Raw genomic sequence first — 23,707 nt, 5'->3', positions numbered from 1 at the left:
ACGCGGCTCCTCCGGGACCATAGCTCCCGGCATGCCTCGGGGCCCGATGACCCGGCGGGACGGTTCCCGACAGCCTTTGCTGGCCGCGGGGCGGGGGTGCGGGGCGCTGTGCGCATGCGCCGTGCCTGGCGGCGGCCCGAACGGTGGGCGATAGCGGCGAAGCTGCTTCTTCCGCAGTCTCAGGTAGGGCGAGCAGTGGCGGGTTGGGGGCTCGTCCGTCACAGACGGGATCTGGGGGACTGGGAGGCTTGGGTCTGGCGTAGCCCGCTTAGTTTTCCGCTGCGGCGGGTGGTTCTTTCTGCCGTGGCTGGGCCTGCCGGGCCTCACCCGCGGGCCCTCCGCGCCTGCTGAGCGCCGGGTCGCGCTGCGGCCTCGGTCCCTGGCCGTGCTTCCGCGCCGCTGGAGCGGTTACGGACCCGCACGCCGGCTCGCCCCGCTCCCATCCTTGGGCTTCCTGATGGCTGCCGCTTCCCTGGCCCCCTCCGCCCCCACCCTGGCTTGGCCTTTCCTGGCTCCCCCGGCGGTGGGCAGCGTGCTCTTCCCCCTCTGACCGGCCGACGGGAGGATTGCGACACTGCTCAGATAGGCGTGTGCTTTATAGGTAAATGTGTAATAGTCGAGGCCCAGGAGGTAGCATGCAGAGCAGTATAGGAAAAGATCACATCTATAAGTTACTGGGATCTCTTGAGTACTGGTGGCCAGCGAGTAAGTCTGGGCGTTTGTAGTGGTTTGATGGCCCCAAAAGTTTAGGATCTTACGTTTTAGCTAAATGGATGTGAACACATCACTTTAAATAAAAAAGGAAAACCAGCAACCGTTCAAGGCATGTCTTTGAATACATTCAGTAGCTCTGGAGAGCTGAAAAAGATTTGTTTTTTTCTTTCATAATGGAAAGGCAATGGTGATTATATTGTCATCTTTGGACTTTTGCCTTTTCCTGGATTATTCATTGTTTTGTGGTTGTTTTTTTTTTATCTTTTGATTAGTGTTGATATTTAATGAAGACTGACAAGATGCAAGCTTGGCAGTCCTTACAGTTATGCAACTTGTTCCAGTCTTGACATAACTCTTCATTCTTGAACTGAAAGTAAAGACTTTTGTACCTTCAGCCAGAGACTGGTTAATTGCAGCTCTATCAGGTAAGAAAAGCGAACTGTGTAGTTAGGGAAGGGAAAGAGACTGGCTTATATTTAATGAATGGGAAATGTTGCTAAAAACAAAAAACGATAAGGTTAAGTGTAAAACAGTGTTTCTTAGCAGGAGGCACTTTTATAGGTGGAATGGGTGATCCATAGAGAGTAATGCTGCCCTGCTGCAAGATTTCAGGAAATGGGTACACCTTTGAAATGGAAAATAAAACAATCCATTGATTTTAGGATGTTTTTGAATAGGAACTTTTTTTAAAAAAAATCTTCTTCCATCAGGTCAACAAACTGTTAAGGCCAGTATAGCTATTTAATGTGCTTCAGCATTTTTTTGACTGTTCTGTTACAGAATCAACAGAAAAGACACCATTGTATATACTGGTAGTGAAGCCAAATGTAGGTTATAATTGTGTCGAGCAGCTTGTAAAGAAGATTGATGCAGAACTAAAAGTGATTTTGAGGTGGGCATGAAAATTTCCAAAGTGAAAAGAAGTATTAACACTACACAAAATGAGAAAAGGTTTAAAATACAGAATGCCTTTGAGTAAGTGAACTAGTTTTTCCTTTATTCTGCATCACATCTAATGGCATGACAAACTGTTTAAGTGGATTTTCTTTTAGCAGGAATACATGCTTGTAGTTCTGAGGCCAAAGAACATTGTAGCTCCGTAGTACATAGCTTGACCTACCCTGTTAGACATCCACGTTAAATGGCAGCTTTGATAACTGTGCCAGAAGTATGCCATTTCAAAGACCTAATATGAAAACTGCAATAGGAAAGACTTAATGGAATGTTATTAAAAATACCACAAGAAGTCGCATACAAACAAAGCATACTAATAAGGACATGCATAGCAGAGTCTAAAGGCTGCCTTTTCAGCTTATGCCACCCATGTAGCTTTTGGTCATTTATTCTTTGGAGTTAACAAACACGCAGTTTTTGCTGTTGTATTTCTAGGTTGATCAGCATTATTTTAGACACTATTTTTGCATCAGTGTCCTATGCAGACACTAATCATGTTTTATGTAGTTATTCTAAAGATAAAAGGTATTATTTGTTACTGTTTGAATGTAGCAAAAAAAAAAAAAAAAGCCCAAAACCCAACAAAAAAAACCCCTAAAGGTTTGGCTTTGAAGTGTGACATCCTGTTAATCATTTTAAGCTATAAAATACAAACCATACCTATGTGGCTTGTTTTTCAACTGACTGTTGCACCAGTTGTATTGAACAAATTGAAGCTAAACGATCAGCTAAACCAGTATTTTCTCTTGCCCATTTGTAAATTGGTTTATGTTTTGGTCCTTCTTTGTACCAGAGTACTCTAAAATGTCCGGAGTGTTAGTTCAGCTGCTTGGTTGCCAGCAAGCTCATCACAGTCTTGCCCCTGGGTAATCTTTCCTCTGGCCTGCAACGAGTGCTCTTGACTCTATGTCAGAGCTGCCATTCCTCATCTAGTTGATCTTTCAGAACTGTATGAAGAGAAAGCTGGTAGCCATTTCTTTGCTGGGGAATGAAGAGTACTTCAGTTTAATCCCATTCCTCTTTATCCTGTAGTATTTGCCGGGGACGATTGCCACAATAAAATTTTCTTGTTACATTCTGCTCTAGGATCTTGGCAAGATGAAAGGAGAATCCAGGCATGTTTCGCATTCTTCCTCCTCTCATTTTCCTAAATAGTGCTTGCCTTCTCCTATATGAGATTCAAGCCAAATCATTTAAATCTCAGCTGTGCATCTAAGTGGTTTCATACTGGAGTTGTGCTTTGGAGTGACATTTTTAAGAGACGATTAAATTTAAAGTCTGTGTTGGAGAGGGACAACAAACAAAATTATGATCTCTTTCTGTCATTAAACACTCATATCAAGTCAGGAGAAAGTGTGTTCCATTTAGCCAAAAATAAAAATACTCTTTCTAAGGGTAGAAAGTAGGTAAGACAAATTAGGATATTAGCAGAGCTTCAGAAGCTGTATTAAAATGCCATTTTTAAGTGACTACTACTGGGTTTGGTAACACGTGGTGTGTATCTCTGCTGATATTCATAAACTCAGCCACCAGCTCTTGGATGAACTTGTTGCTCACCTCTGTAAAAATAAAAATAAATCTAGGAGGGTTTTAACAGTTCTTTGTTTTATTCCACCTTGGATAATGTGAAGGTTTTCTGTGTGAACTATAAATACATTTTAAACAGTTAAGGACCTTCAGTGGTTATCAAAGTACATGTCTCCAGAGTAAATGAGATGCACGACTATTTTTTGGCAGCTCCTTTGTGTGTGTCTGTCTCTTCACTGGCTTTAGAACTCCAAACAGGAGAGTGGGAAGCCCACATTTTATGATTAGGTATGAGCATAAATGCTCATTAGTTGGTTTTCAAAGCTTTTCAAGGAGCTGCCTGATCCATATGCAAATTGCCTGTGTTTTCTTACCAGCAGCCTAATTAATCTAACACAAAATTGAGTGAGTTCCTTGAGATTTACATAATGATTTTGCTTCACATTGCACAGGCAAAGTGCTGTTTATTAAAGTGACGCTGTGGAGTTACAGACTGTTGCCTCACTGATTCTTGTTACATCGTAATCTCTAGAGAGCAATTGCAGTTAGATTATGGTTGAAAATGCTAGTATCTTGGTATGACTGAAAAGTGTCAGGTGTATTTTTAATATCTATGAATATTTAATGAAGTGTGAATGAAAATATATTAAAAATATGAGATTAAAAAATTAATCTTTAGATCGTCGTAACTAATGTTCTGTTATGGACAGTGAATAAGGTGAATATTTTAAAAGGTTTTCTGACAGCTTGAACTGACTTTTAAAATACTGACTTGTATCAAAAGCTGTAAGTATCAATAATATGTCAGTTAGGCTGGATATTTTTGGGAGTAGTAAGAGCTTTCATACAAAAGCTGGAACAGGTTGAAACATTGCAATTGTGACATCTGTTTGAGACTAATTTTAATGATCACATTTGTTCCTGTCAGTTTCTTGCAATCCTGAGCAGGATTAGGTGGATTGTGCAAGCTTTTTCCCATACAAAAGTGCCATGGTTCTCAAATTCTCTATTACTACTACTACTCCTCCTCATGTCTTTTTTCTAAAGAAGAAAGAAATGACTTGCATAGAACATTTTCTTTGAAGTGGGGCTGATTGGAACAGAAGTTGTTATTAATGCCTTTCAGAGTGTAAAAATGCCATTACCCAGTAGAAGAAAAAAATTAAATGTCTGTTTATGTTTCTAAAATTAGATAGTAAGATGTTCTAATCAACCCAAGAATATGTTCTCCTGCAGTGGTCTGTTGTTGATGTAAGGTGGTAGATAGCATGCTTTTTTTAGTTGATAGCTAATTATGAAGTGCTAAATAGCTGTTGCATGTTTAGGGGTTGCAGCTGTATTCTTACCTATATATATACCCTAATTTTTCATAAATTCATATAGTAAGAAAATGTCTTCCACGCTCCCAAATATCCCAGATGAGGATACTCTTAGAACATCATTATGTAATTTTTGTGTGGAATTTTTTTGTGCAGACTACTGTATTTTGCAATATGTGGTGCTAAACCTTCTCTAGTGTCATGGATATGGTAATGATTGTAGAGAAATAGTTTTCTGGGTTTGGGTGTTGGGGGGTTTTTTTGTAATTTTTTTTGTTGTTATATCTTATATATAATTCTTGAAGGAGAAGACTGGATGAACTGGTAGAGGGTTCTCGATAATTTTGAAGAGGAAAACTACATGCCTTACAAGCCAAGCCTACTTGAGAGCTGTGGTTCTTGTCTGTCGTTTCCACTTAATGTCTCTGTATACGTACAAAAACAGTACAGTGCAAAACGCAGATTTATGTGCCAAACAGCTTGAGAAAATTAGACTAACAATTGGGTGTTTTGCAGAGCTTGGGCATTCCGTTTTTCCACAATCGGCTCTCAAGGTTGTGCAGTTTCTGTCTCACAGGGCTTATCTTGTTGTTTATTGTTTTCAGCTACATATTCTTCACAACATGGTCAGATATTGTTGTAAATTAAAACATCCAACAGAAATCTTGGTAATGAAGTACGTGTCTCTCCTGATTTTATCCAGTCAAATAGGGGCTCTGTGGCTGTTCCATAGACCACAGACTGGCAGTCATACAACCTGAGGGATGGTTAAATTATTTGATGAGCAGTCTTACAAGCTGTGAAAGTAGAAGGTAGATGAGATAAAAAAAATGACTTGAGGGACAGTCAATCTGTTTACATGTGTTAGAGCAACCAGTGATGTGGTTCTTCATCACAGCAAGCCTGTGTTCACAAACAAGTTGTTCAGCAGTGTTTTACAGGTATTTATCAATACATCCATCGCTAGGAGTGGTGAAGTACTGGCACTTGCAAGACCGTACTTGGCATTAATAGCAAATTTCAACATGTCTATTGGGCAAGAAGGGGAGGGAGTATGAACACTCGCTTGAGGTGCCCTGTCATACCAATGCTTCAGCAGCCTCTTGGGCATCTTTGATCTGTGAGATTCTCAGTCTTGCGTAGTCTTCCTTACTTTCCCACATGGAACTGATAACAGATTAGTTGGCATGAAAAGTGAGTTGGCTGCCAAATAGTAATTGCTGTATTCCACTGAGGTTAATGGCAGACATACTTTTTACTGGCTTACCAACTACAGATGAACTTTTTATAAGCCTCCCTCTGTTTTAGTCTTGCATTCTCAACGTGCTGATCAATCATTCAAGGTTTGAAGCCTGGAGTTTGGTGGTGGACCCAGCTATAGTGGCAGATAGGAAGTAGTAGTTGTGATGGTGAGCCTTCCTCAAAATCTGCCTTGTTATGCTAACATAAAGGACTGTAAAATCATCTTTTCCATATTTATGCTTCAATTCAGCAAGAACGTTAAACTACCCTGTAATCAGGCCAGGTGAAAGAAGTAATTTTCCTAACTTTATGTATCTTTACAGTATATTTAAGGAAAGTAAGACTTTAGAATGGCAGTATGCAAGTCCGAAGTAATAAAGTATCTGTGATACAGTTTTGTGCGATCTACAGATTGTGCATGGCCTTGCATTTCCAGTTTTTCTCTTTGTGTTTGCCTTGGAAGCAGTTTGCTGGAAAATGAGGGCTGTTCCAGATTTCCATTGTGCCTGTCTGTTGCCTGTCTGTTGCCAAGACCTCCTAGTACTTCTGCACAACACAATAATTTGAGAGGGATGTGGTCTGATGCACTTGAGATTACCAAGCTTGGCATGGTTCAAGCAGTGTGTTGTGTGACTTGCTGCTACAACCAGAACAATGCATTTTGTTGCATGTGTTCATTCCTTATAGTAAATTTAGGAAGCTCTTCAGAATTGCCTAGTGTGTCTGTGGCTCAAATACTTGTCCTGAAAGACCAAATTACAGCCATGTATTTGCCAAGATTTGCAGTCCTATCTGTGATTGAAATGTGCGTGTAAAGGAGTGATGTGATGGTAAAGGTGAATTTCTTCTGGTGTTCCGAACAGATTTCTCTGATGGTGGGCTAGCCACTTGACTTAGGATGTAGCTAAAATCTTGATTTCTTTATGCCTAACAGTTTTCTCATTCAAATGAAAACAGTGCTTTGCCTACAGTGGTATGTAGGGAAAAGTAGTTCTGTCAAGGAACAGCATGGTCAGCAGTGGTGTAAAATTAGACTTCTGGGTAGAAGAAATACTAGTAATTCAGAAAGGAAAAAAAAGGCTTGTGAAAGCATCGAGATTGCTTAGGATAAAGGGATAAGTAACTGTCTTGACATATATTCTGTGTAAAGTAAAAACCTACAAAAAGTAGTTGAGGAGCTAGCAATTAAAGTTAGGAATTCCCTTTTGATAGGAGGCTAAGCTTAGGAATCTCTTTTTTTTCCCTAGTTGCGTAGCAGCAATGTTTCTGAAATAGAGGTGTTAAAGAATTACCTCAGTGTTACTCTTTGATACCTAAAGCAGTATCTGCAAGGGCTTGTAGCTTCAACCAATACAGTAAATTCGTTGAAAACCTACTCACCCTGTGATGCTTTTTCTTACGGTTGGTTCTGTCTGGCAATATTGTCTTGCCCTATTAGCTTTTGGAACACAGTATTTAGAAAGTGTAGGCTTCTATTTTGGAAAAACATTACATGTTTATCATATGTCCTTTTTGGATACCACTGCTTTTCAGTAGAACTGGTGAACTTCAAGAAGTAGGAAGCACACTGTTCAGAAGCTGTTGCAAACAAGGAATTTCAAACTGTTTCTAGCAGGGTGAGAAACAGCAGTTTCTTCTCTTCCACATTCTTGGTGGAGCCTGGGGGAACTAAAAAACTTCGGTGAGCTGAAGTTCAAAAGTCTGCTGTCTTTTCATGTATTCCTGCAGTACACTTTGTTTTCTTAATAAGATTTTGTTGGCTGCCAAGAAGACCATAAATATGTTCAGACTTAATCTTGGCTTAATCTTAGTTTTAAAGTACTCTGATTCTGATTTAGCTTGGCAAAAAGATGTAGCAGCATCATTTAACATTTACCTTTGTGGGTTTTTCTCCTTTTCTTTGTAGTTGCAAAGGTGGTGACAGCTCTGAAAAAGTTCCCAAGTACTATTAAGAGAAAAAGAAAAAGCCCTTTGCTACCGTTATGTGAGTAACACTGAATGGATTGGTTTGATTCCTTTTAAATGATCTTTGTCCTGGTTTTTGGTTTTAACTGTACCTGCATCTTGTTACAGTGGTATTTCTTCCTGTACTACTGCTCCTTTACCACTAGTTGTGATAGGTGATTGTTACACTCTCAGGCCCAGGCTACAAACCACAACTCAGGTTACCTATCTGGATGAAGTATCTCTATGGCCGATTTGTAAAGGGTAGTATACTTAAATCTGAACACAGTTTAAAAAAACCCAACAAACTGAAGCAAAAAAAAAATAAAATCACCAGCCTTTCAGTGTTTAGGGCAATAAACCAGACTATAGCTTCCAAATAACTCATCAGCTTTGATATGTGAATCCTGATAGACATAAGGCTGGTGTTTTTACATATTTATGGATCCACATTATCTGGCTATTATTAGTTGTTCTGTGTCCCTATAGATGTTACCCCTCTTTAGTTTTGGGGAAAATATTATATATTTTTGTTCAATCATCTCTCCTTCTTACAACTAAGTCAGTGTTCAGCTGGCTGTAGTTTTTCAGTATCTTTGGCCCCAACAACTGGCAGTAATCCATGCTGTGACAATCAGTGGTCAAAAAGAATGGCTTTGACCTGTAATTACCTTCTTATCTTCCAAGGTGTAACAGGGTTTTCGAACAACCCAATATATAGTAATTGCACCTTTTGATCAGGTCACCTATATAGTATTTTTAAATAATCATAAAACTTCTGTGTAATAATTTGTAGGGCTTAGGCAGTTTTTGCAAGGTGAGAGAAAATAAGATAGAGTTCATTTGTAGGGTCTTTTTTGCATGCTACTTTTCTTTAGACGGGACTCTCATGAACATTTAGTGACAGAGCAGTTGGCAGAATTGAAAAAAAAGAAGACCTTTTAATGAACTTCTGTGAAGAGTGCAAATGAGCAAAGTGTGAGCTTCGATGGTAAGTTTAACTCTTTATTGTTACTAATGTCCTTCTTTACCTGTTCTTGAACACCTCTATTTATGAAGTTCTTAAAGTTTCCTGCTTTTTCTTCAAAATGTTTGAAATTTGGGTTTTTAATTGTTTTTGAAATTTGTTGAGAAACACCTTTAAAATTAAAAATAATGAATAATTAACACATGGCCTGCCATTTTGATAACTTAGTGTTCTGTGTCAGTATGTTAAATTACTCTGGGTTCTAGAGAACTTAATTTTCATGGTTTTCCAGTTTTTGCAGCATTCACTTGAACCACATAGCTGTCTGCTAAAAACTATATCACAATTTATCATCTGGGTTTTTTAGTAAAACATGCAATGTAGCAGTGTATCCAGCTTGTGTGAAGGCTTTTCAGGAGTGAGACTTTTTAATAGGAGTATTTCTTTTAAACACAAAGTTGTGTAAGATGGATAAGACCTGAGGAAAGTTTCCCATCTTACTGATTTTTAGATATGTGGCGTCATTAGCTTCTAAAATATTAGATGTCTTAAATTGACTTTATTTATCAAGTTTAATCATTAAAACTACTCAAGTTTCTGTCCATATTTCAGCTTTTGTCCATGAAAACTCCTCGAGAAGATGGCTGATGTAAGCCTGAAAGAAGCAGCACTAATAGTTGGTGTGGTGTCAGCCTGCTACTGGAACAGTCTCTTTTGTGGCTTTGTTTTTGATGATGTTTCAGCAATTTTGGATAATAAAGATTTGCATCCTTCTACTCCATTAAGAAATCTGTTTCAAAATGACTTCTGGGGCACTCCAATGTCTGAGGTAAACTGCTTGCAAAACACTTTGAGGCATTTCGGAACTCAGGGGGTCTTAACACTTCTTTTCCCTAATGTGGTTTTAACAGGATAGTTTGTTTCTGATGGAATTTGGTGTTAGTGTTTTGTACTGTAAGCTCAGGAACAGATGTCATTTATATTCTTTCCCTTTGTTCAATAGAAAAACTTGTAAGAAAATGAAGTCATCTATCACGCTGCAAGATGTGTTAACTAATTCCAATATTGAAATTGTACAACTCTGTCCATTTTCCCTTCTCCTGTAAAAGCTAGACAATGACATACAAGGGTATTTATTTCTAATTGCATTCTGGAAGGAAGGATAACAGTCTTAGACAACTAAGGTAGGAGCTAAAGAATCAGTATTGAGCCCAATAAATTTGAGTAGGTTGGCTTCTGTGAATTCAGAGTTTTTGGTTTGTAGCCCATGTAGGGTGATTGTTTTTATCTGGAAAGCTCTATTGGCATTAAAGACATTGATAAACATCATTAAATGGCAACGGCTTAAGGATTTACATATAGTTCAGAAAGTTACACGTGGTGCCATTGCTGAACAAATAAATAAAAATTCTCTAACAGTCACAGGGTTTTTGCCTATCAAGGCATTCGACCTTGCACTCGTCTTCTGTCTGTAATATACAGAGTTAATTCCTTGTGAGATACTAATTGCTAGCCCTACAAATAGACTTCGATACATAATTTTTTGTATAACCCTGTAATGAAAGCTTCCAGAAGTTTTTTTCAGATGTCATAGAGTCCTGTAGTTACTGAGAGTAAGTGGGTTCCTAAATTCCTCCCAGTAAAATTTCAACAGAAATGCTCTAACCATTTGGAGTGGGAGAAGGCAATCTCATTCAGTGTGGATTTTGCATTTAAAACCAGCTGAATGTCAGGTTAATTTTAACTAAATTAAGTCGGATTAATTTGATTGTTCATGCCTTTTAAAATATTTTTTTTCCTATATTGTGCTGTTGTTTGTCTGTATGTGCAGTTTGGTTCCCTGTGTCGTCCCCCCCCTCTCCTGCCTCCCATTTTTTTCTCTTAATTTTCTTCCTCTGTTTTATGGATGTATTCAGCAAAATATCAACAGACTGTGGGTTGCCAAATGCATTTTGGAACAGGAAGATGGGTTTAAGTGTATTTTTTAAAAGGGTTTGTGGATGGAGTAACTGGCAACATAGATATATTGACTGGTAGACATACTGAAAATATGTAGATAATACATTTCGCTGAGTTCACTGGATTTTTATTTTATAAAATACTGAGCTAAAACATGAAATGGCAGAGTAATCAAAATACTTGAACAACACATTAAAACAATGTGGAAGTAGGAAAAGTAGTCATAATTAACTTCTCTGTTTAATATTTTATTTTTAAGTCAAGTTTTCTTTTAATTCGCTAGATTAGGGTTTTTTAGTAGTGATTTTCAGTTTATTTGAAAGGTAGATGCCTCAAAGTAGAGTGGGGAATCTTGTGTACATAGATTTTTAGAAAGATATTTTGAAGTAAAAGTCCCTTTGTAAGTTGGTAATGACTGATTGATTTATTTATTTTCTTTTAGGAGAGGAGTCATAAATCTTATCGTCCCCTTACAGTTCTTACGTTTCGCTTAAACTACTTGTTCAGCGAGTTAAATGCTGTTTCTTACCATTTCCTAAATCTGGTCTTTCATGTGGTGGTTTGTGTAGTCTTCCTCAAGGTCTGTAAGCTTTTTCTGGACAACAGGAGCAGCGTAGTTGCATCCTTGCTCTTTGCAGTGCACCCTATACATACTGAAGCGGTAGGTATAGTTGTGATGTGCTTAATTTGATCAAGCTGTATTAACCTTGTTTCATGGGTTTTGTACATGTTGATATATCGTAACTCCAAAAAGTGTGTGATTTTACTTGTACTTACTCTGCCCTTTGCAATGATAGGTGGAGATGGCAAGTTTCAGTGCTTGGGAGGTTTGGTATTCCATGCAGCTATTGAAAAATAATCAAAGAAACATTAATTTAGTTATTTAGTAACTTAGGTCTCTGCTATGAACATGGGCTTTTATGGTGGTAGCTACGTTAGCTTATATAGATATTTGTGTTCTGTGATGATCATATTTTGCAAATACTATAAATGCCTCTTAAAATTAATTTTCAGAATCGCTAAGCACAGCCCTTTAGCTAATCACCAGGTCTGTTCTGTCCACTATGTCAACATAGCTACCTCAGCAGGACTTCTTCTAGGATTGTTGCTATGCTACATCCAGCTTAGGGCCGTTCTGTTTCATCCTTCCCTTTTTGAACATATCCAATGTCAGAAAAAGGAAGTACATTTCTCCCCTCTCATATTCACCTTCCCTTTGATTCTGAAGTTTTTCGCTTCTATGAAAAGCATTCTTTCTGCAAGCTGCCTGTCTGATTATATACTTTTAATGGTCAACCAGGCTTGCAGTGTTGTGGAGTAAATGGAGTCTTGTGATCGCTATTAATTAAATTTGTTTCCATCAGAAACACTGATAAAGCAGATCTGTGGAATTCTCTGCTGTTACTTCTATGCCACTTAGATTGGCTTTTGTAGATTGTAGTTCACAGGTGTTAAAAAGCCCATTTTCAGTCTCTCTTTTGTTTTTTTTCTTAGTGTTAGCTGATTTTCAGAAAACTGAAAATATTTAAACATTCTGCTGCTTTGGAGGTGTCCCATTTCTTTTTTTTTATTTTTAAATGTGTTTTTTTGGGGAGGGAATATCCCATTTTATTATTTTTTTAAAACAATATGTTTTTGGGGGGAGGGAGGCGGGGATGTCTTCTGATTCTAAGAAAATGAGACGGATTTGCTCTTATTTTTTGCCATACTTTTGCGGGGGGCTGATTTGTTTGTGTAGAGAGTTCACATCTCTCTCTCCTCTAAAGACACAAATCCCTGTCAGTAGCAATCCACTCGCCTGCATCTGTGTACTTCGAGCAAATCTTTGTAGGAATTAAGTTCATGGGGTTTATAATTGGCTGCTATTTGAGCTACTAATAAGTCCTTGCTAGAAGAAGTTAGTGGCACTTTTAAAAATACAGAAGCTAAACCCCTAAGAATGTTTGCTTGCTGTTCTGCTTGAAAGCACAAACCTCCATAGGATCTTGGGTAAAATATGGGTTAAAAAATATAATGTCTTAATTTAACCTGGTTTTCAGTTTCTTTGAAAAACACATGTTTTAAATTTCAAAGTCTGGCTTTTTCCTCTTGTAGTAAACGTGGTAGTATCTTTACAGGAGCATTAGCAAGTTGCTCGTGACTTATTAGTGGTTCGTGGCTTAGATCATACTTTGTAATTTTATCACTTTCATTCCAAATATGATGATTCTTTATCATGCTTGAACTGTTAGATTCCATATCAGATAACAGTAACACAGTTTCTTTAGTACTATGCAACACAGTTAGCAAAAATTATCACACAAATTCTACAAAACAAAAGCATATTGTGTAAGGCATTGTATTACAAATTTACCAAGTACAGTTATGAAGCAATTTGGTAGTAAGTGCGTAATTCTTGATATTAGCCACATGAGGGCACTTTAAGACTACTCCAGTGATGGAACTCGGTGCTGTATTTAAAACACTTGGAGACTCTGAGATTTAAATGCAATTGTAATTGCATACCCCTGCTGTTGTACTTAGGTGCTCAGTGAAGAATCGGTTAAGGGGTTTTCTTCCTCATTGCCCCACCTTTTCAATTTAATCTTTCTGCTTTTGAGAACTAGTGCATTTTATCCTTGCAAGTTTGCATTGAGAATTCTGCCTAACATGCAACCAAGAAAGAATTGTTATGAGTTGGCAGTTGACACTTATGCACATGTATAAAAGGCAAAATAACTGAAAGTTTCTGTACATGGAAAAGAGGAGGTAAGAATGAGCTATATTTTAGACCTGGGTACTTGGGTGCCGGCTAAAACTCCAAAACAGATCTCATTCCCAGCTTTTATATGATTTGATGGTACCTTTTGTGTCTTTAATGAAGTTTATCTAATATGCATTCCTCCTAAATAGTCTCCTACTTATTACTCCACTACACAAGAGTTTGGAAGAGCAGATGCAATACATAAACATTTCAAACCGTACCTGTCTTTTTCTGAGAAATGGATTTTTCCTAGAAAACGTAGCAGAGCAGGATAAATAGAAAATAATTTTCTGCCTGACTTCAGAGAGAAGCTGGGCTCTTGCAGTGGTAATACATCATTTTCCGAGGAAGAATTTTGGAGGAAATGGGTTGAATAATGTCATCATAGTTTCATTTGTCCTTGTCTTTAGAATTACAGTTCAGTCTTTGTACCTACTTTGCTACTGTTCTGGCCAGAGGCATGCTGACCATCTTTACAGTTACAGGATATCACCTAACCTGGTGAATGCTGGGATTTTCTCTCATAAGTCACCTTTGTATCCAGAAATAGTATCTTTATTTTGGTGGCAGGGGACTGTGGAGGCATATCAGCACACTTGCTTTGCTAATGATCTCTTTCAGTTGATCTACAAAGTTATCTTTAATTTCTGCCTTAATGCTGGACAATTTTGAGATCCACACCAGGAATCCTTGAAACATCTTAAGACATTTTTGAAACAAACATCTGTATACTGTCCAAAATGTTAACACAAACTCTGATGTCCTATCAGTTGTGAAACATGCTTTGTCTGCGCATTCTTCAGGGAGTGCTTCAGTAAAGGTATGCTACTCCCAACGGAAGCACCAGAGCACGAAATCAAATTCAGATTTGAATACTTTCCTTTCCTTTACACTGTGACCTTGGATATTGAGTTACTTTCTCTTTTTGTGCTGTGCTGGATCAATTATGCTTGACCAGGAATGTACCTAGCAATAAAAACTTCTTGCTGGCTCCAGATGACTGAAAAGACAGTTTTCAGCATCTTCATAATCAAATGGTGAGCTATGAGGTTTCCTTAGCTAAATATGACTGTCTGCCTTGGTATAGCATGCCATTTTTCAGCCAGCTTACTTGCAAAAATTTGGATACAATCAGGTGTTACAGAGGAGGACAAATGAGGAAGAAAGGCAGTCCTAAATGGTACTGTGGTCAGCACAGTGGCTACTATAGTAACCGTTAACTTTTGTTACGTTTGTTACATAGTAACAATTATTTAGGTTGGAAAAGACTTTCAAAATCATGTAGTCCAACCGTTAACCTAGCACTGCCAAGTCCACCACTAAACCATGTCCCTAAGTGCCACGTCTATACATCTTTTAAATACCTCCAGAGACAGTGACTCAACCACTTCCCTGGGCAGCCTGTGCCAATGCTTGAGAACACTTTCAATGAAGATTTTTTTCCTAATATCCAATCTAAACCTCCTCTGGTGCAACTTGAGGACATTTTCTCTTGTTCTTTCGCTTGTTACTTAGAAGAAGAGACCAATGCCACCAATGCCCACCTGGCTGCAAGCTTCTTTCAGGAAATACCTATTTACATCAGCATATTAACCAGTGGCATATACAGAGTTAATTTTTTTGGGGGTGCATTTTCCTGTGAATTATACCAGGGTGAGGATTTATTCTCTTTATATATATATATATACACACACACATATAATTCTCTTTGCCATAGGCTCTGTAACTTCTGTAGCACAGTAAATATAATGACTTATTCTGCAACTGGTTTACACAGGTGTTTCTGGTAGTGGTCAGTGTCTTACAAAAAACCTAGTGATATGTCTTCCATTTCTGGTTATTTGTTGTAATTCAGTGTTTTTTGAAAACAGCTCCTGAAGTGGAAATTAATCTGTATGTCATTGGGGATTCCAAAACAGCCTTCTACCCTGTGGATTTTAGCACTTCTCCAAATTTTCATAAAATCCATTCCGCTCTGTCTTGTTACCAGAGAGGGTGCTACCTGCGATTTTACTATTGCCAGCCAAATTGTCATTCAGAAAATTGGTAGTCCTATAGTAAAGCCAGAGTCATTCTTTAACTCCACTACACAGAGTCTGCCATTCAATTTATTTGTAACTGTTGACTGTTCACCTAAGAGCTCCCACAGCACCAGTCAAGGGAATGCTTCTTTCAGATTCAGATCTGTTCAGTCCGTCAGAAAACTTACGAACAAAAATAACAATCACAGTTTTTGTATGCCACTGTGTGCAGGATGTATATGTGCAAAAGTCCTTGTCAGGCTTCACTTAGAGCCCCTATTGATGAAAGCTGTTTTCTTCCAAGTATGATGAAGAAAGCAGCTATCGTGCCCAAATTCTGCCTCAAATGCTGTTTGTGCCTATTGTTACTAAAGATAAAAGAACGTACTGCATTTCTCAGTTGTCTCATTAATGGTGATACTTAGGGGCACATCAGCCACAGCTGGCCACCAGCCACCTGTATTATTCCATTCTTGAATTCAGTACTGATTGAACTGAAAGCAGCCTTATTCTTAGCCTTTTTTGCTCAGTTTACAGGTCTTGTTTATGCATATCCTGACAGTATATCAGTCAAGCTATTCTAGTACTGGAATAGTCACTAGAAGAATAATCTAGATTTCCCTTCTTTTTCAGGTAACTGGAGTTGTGGGCAGAGCAGAGCTTTTATCATCTATCTTTTTCCTAGCTGCTTTTTTGTCATATACAAAATCTAAAGGGCCAGATAATACCATAGGTAAATATTTGACAAATATATACATAATAATTTCTGTATTGCTGATAAAAGAGCTCTTAAAATGGTAATATGGGTGTGTACAAAAAACCCCTTCAGCTGCAAGATACCCATGTAATAGTACTTTCCATTGTAAATAGTTTTTTTTATTTTTCCTTCTTTAAGACATAAGGACTTTCAGTTGTTTTGAAACACCTAGAGCATGGTACTCTTGCACTGACTTATATTAATGCATGTATATGGAAGTATGCTGAGATGCCTCAGATGGTTACAAGTAAGCTTTAATGTTTCAGCAGAGGCTTGCCTCTTTTCCAAAGTCAAATTGACTTTGTGAAAAATCATGGCTCCCCATAAAATATTCCATTTGAAGAAGTGTTCTGGTGAATTAGGAAAGATTGGGGTTTTTGTTTCCCTATCATAGATTAGGTTTTTGCCTTTCATTTAGTTCTTTCAATTTAAGGGAGGCAATTTTAGAACTGATACATGTAATTATTTTCTGTGGAGTAAAACTGGTAGTCTTGCCTTTAATAATGAGTGGCATACTGACTAAGTTTATAAAAGATAGCATGCTCAAATGTGAAGAGCCAAAGTATTCACTTTGTAGGCTAATTTATTTTATTAAATGCTTGGGTTTTTTGTGAGATAGAACATTTCAATAATGTCTTCTTTATTTGCAGTGTGGACTCCAATTGCAGTGACTGTGTTTCTAGTAGCTGTTGCAACACTGTGTAAAGAACAAGGAATAACAGTGGTGGGGATATGCTGTGTGTATGAAGTATTTATTGCTCAAGGGGTAAGCTGTTGAAAAATAAATTGGATTTCTTCTCAGGAATTCTGTAATGAGACATTAACTACTTTGAAGCATCATATTTCAGTACTGCTTTTTGTCAGTTCAAGTTAATGTAGTTCTGTTAGATTTTTTTGGATTTTTTTCTTTTTTTTTCTGATTCAACTAACGCTTAACGTATGTGGTTCATGGTGAGGGATTCCAATGTCCTTTACATGCCATGCAGAGATACTACCAAATATACTCGATAAAGAATTGACATGTCTTAATGCAAACCTAAGGTTTTAGTTGACTGATTTCTGAAGACTGGCATGTAACAGCCTTGATTAAAGTCAGAAGTGCATAAACATGGGGGATTATGTGTTTTTGAATTCGTGTAGTAAAAATAGAGAATGTTGTATACAAATGCATTTCATTACATTCTACTGAATAACTGGACATTTTGGAGTAGTCTTATTTGAATCAGTAATAGCCTTATGACTTTTTTTGTACTAAGAATACCTTTAAATTTAATTTCAGATCTGATAGATTTTGCCTTAAGCATTGATTATTCTTTAAGTTAATAGTAACTTTTGTTCAGAGAAACAAGATGTTCCTGCAATGAAATAATTTTTGGCTTTTAAGCAGTCAAACTATATGCCATTTAAAAATTTATGCCTAAGCAAATTTTCTAGTTCACTATTCCTTAATTACTTGAATGAATGTTTTGCAAAAACTGTACCAGTAAAAGCCAAAGGACTGTCTGTCTGGGGGATACATATTCAAGGCCAAAATACCAAAATCACATTTTTCTTTTGCTTATAGAAATATGTGTTTGTAATGATTTCCTTTGCAAGTGTAGTGAATAAACATATAATTTTCAAACTGGATTTCTAAGGAAATCACCAGCATGTGACTGTGCTTTTCAGTCCACTCTTCCTTTTTTTTTAGTAACTCTTGATCTTATCCTCAATTTCATGAAACTTTAATACGTTTGTGTTAGTCAACTGAGTAGAAAACATAAAATCCAAACTTAGACTTCTTCTGAGGGCACAAGTGTAGCATGAGTTAGGAGTGTGACCAGTTCTCAAAAGCCAATCAGTATCTGTAGTTTAGCCAACCATATATGTGAAGCAATAAATAATCTCCAGCACAAGATACAGGCAAAGAGGTACATGGGGAAGAAATCAGGGTTTGTAATGGGGACTTGTGCAAGATCGTCATGTTCGTGAGGCAGGGAGAGATGGATTACTGCAGTAGAGGCATAAAATAGAAAACCAGTGTTAATCAGAAAGTGAACAGTATTTCTGCTGTTTGTAAGGAATTTTGTTTATTGAACAGGTTTTCAGAGGCGCTGATAATTCTAAAAGTAGTGATTTCCCATCTTCAAATTGTATTTTGTGGCATACTTGATTTGTGGAAGTCTCTGAAGATGATACAGATTTTTTTAATCTGTCAGTGCAAAATACAGAATTACAGGCATACAAGTTCAGCTATGATAGTGTTAGCAAGAATACTTGAATAGAGTTATTTTTGTTAGAATTATGGGGGGTTTTGGGGGGGATTGTCATGAAAGCCCTGAGAAGCTGAGTTAAGTAGCTATTGGGAGCAGGCATTTAGAGTAAACCAAGGGAAAAAATAAAAAAGGGTAACTAATATTTATCTAAGGGATTAATAAGTACACTGTCTGATTATAAACACTTCTTTCCTTTGCAGTACACCTTGCCAGTGTTGTTGGACACAGCTGTACAGATTCTTCAAGGGAAGGGCAGTATTCCTTTCTCTATGCTGCAAACACTGTTGAAGCTCATAGTCCTAATGTTCAGTACACTGCTGCTTGTAGTTGTTAGAGTCCAGGTTATCCAGTCTCAACTTCCAGTGTTTACAAGGTAATAATAAAGTGTCTTTTATTAACAGACACTGATAAATAAGATGTGACTTAATATCTGAGGTCTGAATGAAATGGCCAAAAATACATACTATGTTTATGACCTTATTTTCATATTGGTAAGCAAAGACTGTACAATATTGCATTTTTTGTGAAATTGATAAATGGTGTGTTTCGGTACCCATTGACAAGAATGTCCTAAATATTGAAGCATCTGGGCAGGTACTCAGCTTTACAAACTTACAGTTGTTAGTTCATCTTACTAGTTCAGAAATTGAATGTCTTATTACCAAAATATTTTTTATTTGCTGTGTGTTTGAACCTTGCCTGAATACTCCAAACCTCTTAGTAAATTCTTCCTCTTTTACATACAAAATATTTTTTTGGTTTTATGTATGTACCATGCAGAAAGCATGGTTGTCTTCAGATACAGCAGTTGAAGATAAGTGTATATGATCAATATTACACCTCAAAAATTACAAATTATCATAAAAATGTGTGAGCAATATAGAAATACAAGAATCTAATATTTTCCCTGAAAAATGAGTCAAACTATTAAAAACATGACCAAGGACCACTGAACCCAACTTTTAAGTGTAAATCGTTCTGTTTCTTCAAACTTCTGTTGATTATATCCCAAACCAGTTTCTTAAACTTGGAGGAGGCTCCATCCTGCGCTGAGATGAAGCATCATACGTGGTTCCCAAGTTAGATGCCTGACAAATGCAGGGGGATTAGGATATTGAACATGTCTGTAACAGCTAGGTCTAGCTCTGGTTGCTGAGCACAAAGTGGATCAAGACCATATCTTTTTCCATTAAAAGCTCTTTTTTCTCCTTTCTTTTGCTTTAGGTTTGATAACCCAGCTGCTGTTAGTCCATCTCCAGCAAGACAGCTGACTTTCAACTATCTCCTTCCTGTAAATGCTTGGCTTCTTCTCAACCCCTCAGAATTATGCTGTGACTGGACAATGGGAACTATTCCTCTTGTGGAGTCTTTGTTAGATGTTAGAAATGTTGCCACCCTTACATTCTTCTGCTTTCTGGGATCTTTGATTGTCTTCAGTCTCAGATATCCTGGGGATTCCTCCAAGACTGTATTGATGGTATGAATGATGCATTGGTTTTGGCCTTGTTTTTTTAAGAGTGTGTGTGGCTCAGGTTGGTCACATGTCCAATCTGCTGTGACCTGGAGATACTACATGCATCTCCTTTTGGGCTAGAAAGAGCACATAAGAAAGAGGAAAGTTGTAGCAACAAAACAGTGAAATTGCAATTAAGCATATGATTCTGTCAAGGTTGAGATGGAGAAGAATAGACAAGAGATGAGAATAAATATGCCCCTTGTTCCGTATTTGCAAACTGTATTGCAGCCTTTCTCGGGTATTCAGAACTGAACTAGCAATAGGGAGTTTTCAGTACAACTTAAATGTATTTTAAGGATCAGAATGCATTTCTGTCCTGCAAACTCTCTGCCTTTATTAAATGTCAGTAGTCATGCTGCGTATTTAGCAAGTGACTAGATTTTCTTTCTCATAGGTATAAAAGAAAAGGCCACATTTTGGCATTAAGGAGTGTAAGTTTTCCTCTGTTGTTTTAGTAAAGGCACTTTTCTCTAAGGTCTATCTGTAAAGAATATTTTGGAGGAAATGAAAAGGAGCAAATGAGCTAGTATTTTTCATCCAAACCCAGTCATATTTTTGATTGCTTCCATTGCCAATTTTCACAAGATGAATCATTAGCTGAGACCATGATTTTTGTTAAGTCAGTGGTGCAATTATGTGTACAACAAACCTGCATGCATAGATCTTCGTCTGCTTCAGAAATAATGTACTTTTTTAATATGTAACTCAGCCAACAAAAGTTTCAGATGGGTGGGAATACTTACACACAACTTAATATTAAGGACTTCTTTGCTAATCAGCTGACAAACTTCGATTCACTTCAAAGAGACCAAACATCATAGTTCTGACATGTTTTTTCTTGATGTGTCACTGGAGCGAGGCAATTTGTTTCACTAGAAAATCTGCGAAAATTATCTTTAGTATTGCTGACAAAGCCTCTTGTCCTGAATTTGGAAATTGTGTATGAAGAAATTCAGGTAGCTTATTGGTGTAATAAATGTGCAAGGTGACATGCCTAGAAAAAAATGTTATATTTTTACAGCACTTTAAAAATGTGAAGGAGTAGTTTAATTTTCCTTCTTACATAAGCTGAAACAATTTTTCTCCAATGTACTGATAGCAGTAGAGGTGTGTGTGGGGAGTGGTTCACTTTTTTCCATAGGACAGCTCTTGAACTTTAAGGCTCTTTATTTCCCTACATTTCTGTTTACTCCTTACCCAGTAAAGCTCAGAAGAGGAGAGAATTAATGGGATTGTCAACATACATTGTTATAAGTCAGTGTTTGAGGGTGGTATTTTTATGTTTGTTTTTATTATTGCAAGTGGTTTTTTGTAGAAAGGGTCTTCTGAGATAGTTTACTCAAGTGTGTGAGCCTCAGTGTCACTTAACACAGTATAATCCTTGTTCAATGAAAGTTGTTTCCTTTAATATATACCCATGTTGTGTGTATAACCTTCAGTACGATGCTGATTTTTTTTATAGGCATAATATCTTAAGTGCCTGGAAGCTAATTTCTTAGGAAATGAGAATGCAATATTTTATATTAAAAATTGTGAAGTACTATAACATGCAATAATACTGTAGGCCAAAGCCTATTTCTGCCTTCCAGTAAGCCATTAATGTCCTGTGTAGACTGGATAGTCTGCTGAGGGGGTGAGAATAATTTTTCTTACAGTTTCTCAGTCTGACTTACTAGAGAAATCACAGCACGGTCTTTAAAGTGAAAAAACTTTTTTCCACACTTGGTTCTAGTTCTGCCAATAAAAGCCTAAATTTATGCTAGTCAAAATAAACTACTACCCTGGCTGGTATGAATTCTGTGTCCTATCCATATTGCTGGTACATGGTGTTAGTACAATGGTGGCTGCATCACAGGTGTTACCATGATTTTCTGCACTGTTTGATGTTTCACACTCTAATGAATGTCACTCTAAAGATGTCAAAAAAGGCTTTGGAAGGAGCTTCTGCCATTAGAAATCTCTAGCATGTTTTGGCTTTTCCTCTAGCTCAAGGAGATCCTGAGATGTCATGCTGAAGCCTGATCTAGGGGCAAAGTCTCAAGTTATGAGATCAGAAAAGGTACAACTTTAGACCTGCTGCAGAATTAAAGATGTTTATTTGGACTTTGCAAAAAAAATGCAGAAGAGGGGTTTCCAAAATGCAAAAGGGAAGGGAGGTTGCAAGTATGTCTGAATATGTCTTATCTGTATTTGCTGATGTGGATATCGATTTGGTGCTGTCTGCTTGAGGGACAAGACAGAGGGGAGGGGATTCCTTCTCCCACTTCTTCAAGGGCCATTGAACATTCCACAGTTCTCCCCAAGTACAGTCTCGCAGGATTAACTCATTACTGGGGATGCAAGAGTTGAAGGACTCATTTTCAGTCAGTTTTCATCTGTTTGATGCCAGTCATCTCCAGGAAAAATAGCTCGGTAAGTGGGTACATTGTGTTTCATTTTGTCTTATTTAATTTTTGCCATAGGTTCTAAAATTGTCTTTTCAAAATAACAGAACTAGGAAAGGACAAAAGAGATAATTGTTCTTTTTTATCAACTGACAAATAACAAAAAACGGGATTGTATATTGTGAATCATGCTTTGGCAAGTTGATGTCATGTTGCTGCTTGAAGTAATTCAATTATTCTTAGATTAGTAAAGGACATGCCCTGGAAATAACGTATGAGCAGTTAAATTCTCTTCTATTTTCTGTTTACTTTATCCCTGTGAACGGTCAGATAACTTGACTGTCAAAGTAAGTGACCTTTATAAATAGGTTACACTATTCATATTAAAAACGTTGAGTACTAAGAATAGTACTGATCTGGAATTACTTTGGTGGGTTTTCAGTAGGTTTCAGAATCAAGCTGTGGTCATGGCCTTTGTTTGCTCACGGAATTCCTTGGGTATAGACATTCCTTTTTTGGTTGGTAAAATTTAGCAAAAGCTTCTTAGTATCTTGGTATTTGCTAAAGTGTCCCAAACAAGGGTGCTTTACGCCCCTTTTGATAAGACAGCACTTGGTGCTGCTCAGCTGCAAACTTTGCTGGCTTGTTACTGTGCAAATGTCAGGAACAGACAGGTGTTCTTAGGCTTCTCTGACAAGTTTTTAACTCTTGAGTGTTGTGCCAAGACATCAATACTTCTAAATTTAACATTTCTCTACTCTCTATGCTTACACCTCACTCAGGCTTAGAAGTGTTTCCTTGTGAACTTTTGACTGCTAACTTAGCAGTTCATGTACTCTTCATAGTTTATAGTTGTATTTAGTTTTATTGTATGCTTTTTTCTTTGTGTGCACTTTAATGATTTTTGTCTTTTGTTCTTTTTCAGTTGCCATGACCAGGATGTTTTTTGAATACAGCCTTGTTTTTTGAATGCAGCCTCTGCATCTTCTGAAAGACTATGATAAAAGAAAAAATAAACAAACAGAAGAAAATTCTTTTTTATCTGTACTAGGACTTCAACTTTATTGCCCAAGAAATGGTATCTGAAGGACAGTACTAAGGGGAGACAAAAGGATCTAAAGAGAAGTTCTGCAAAACGTTGTGTAAACATTTGTCATGAGGAGTTGCACAGACCAGAATGTGCAAAAACATTTTTATTAAATGTCTAGATCATAAGCACTTAATGGAGACCAAACACTTGCTGTATCAGCTGCAAATCCTTTCCACTCAAACCTACTGGAAGGAATTGGCTTTCGCTATACATACGTTTACCACATGGGGCTGTGGGACCGATGTCCTTACTGTATTAAAAAAACCCAAACAAAACTAAACCAGAAAAACCCTGAATTTTTTTAACAATAATATA

General features: G+C 37.5%; 1 protein-coding gene and 1 long non-coding RNA gene across 5 annotated transcripts in view; both read left to right on the top strand.

Annotated features, from left to right (window-relative positions):
• Positions 1 to 65: 65 nt before the first annotated feature.
• On the top strand, positions 66 to 3,836 carry LOC119148251. Its single transcript, XR_005104345.1, has 3 exons — positions 66 to 183; positions 987 to 1,139; positions 2,755 to 3,836. It is a non-coding gene; the product is annotated as an uncharacterized LOC119148251 (long non-coding RNA).
• Positions 3,837 to 7,689: 3,853 nt separating this feature from the next.
• The window catches only part of TMTC3 (transmembrane O-mannosyltransferase targeting cadherins 3), a 36,641-nt gene continuing 20,623 nt past the window's right edge, over positions 7,690 to 23,707 (top strand). For 3 of the 4 annotated variants that reach the window (XR_005104343.1, XR_005104344.1, XM_037388181.1), the window contains exons 1-8: positions 7,690 to 7,740; positions 8,579 to 8,691; positions 9,280 to 9,496; positions 11,069 to 11,287; positions 16,024 to 16,123; positions 16,798 to 16,913; positions 18,603 to 18,775; positions 19,627 to 19,879. Coding sequence is in view for 2 of the 4 variants with exons in the window: in XM_037388181.1 (XP_037244078.1) it covers positions 9,308 to 9,496; positions 11,069 to 11,287; positions 16,024 to 16,123; positions 16,798 to 16,913; positions 18,603 to 18,775; positions 19,627 to 19,879 (1,050 nt within the window). In the remaining 2 variants the exon portion in view is untranslated. Of the gene's footprint in view, positions 7,741 to 8,578; positions 8,692 to 9,279; positions 9,497 to 11,068; positions 11,288 to 16,023; positions 16,124 to 16,797; positions 16,914 to 18,602; positions 18,776 to 19,626; positions 19,880 to 23,707 lie in introns of those variants that run through there. The other variant, XM_037388183.1, reaches the window with a different exon arrangement.

The sequence above is a fragment of the Falco rusticolus genome, chromosome 5 (genome assembly GCF_015220075.1).
Source record: "Falco rusticolus isolate bFalRus1 chromosome 5, bFalRus1.pri, whole genome shotgun sequence".
NCBI classification, from domain to species: domain Eukaryota; kingdom Metazoa; phylum Chordata; class Aves; order Falconiformes; family Falconidae; genus Falco; species Falco rusticolus.
This window is presented reverse-complemented; position numbering and strand designations above follow the sequence as displayed.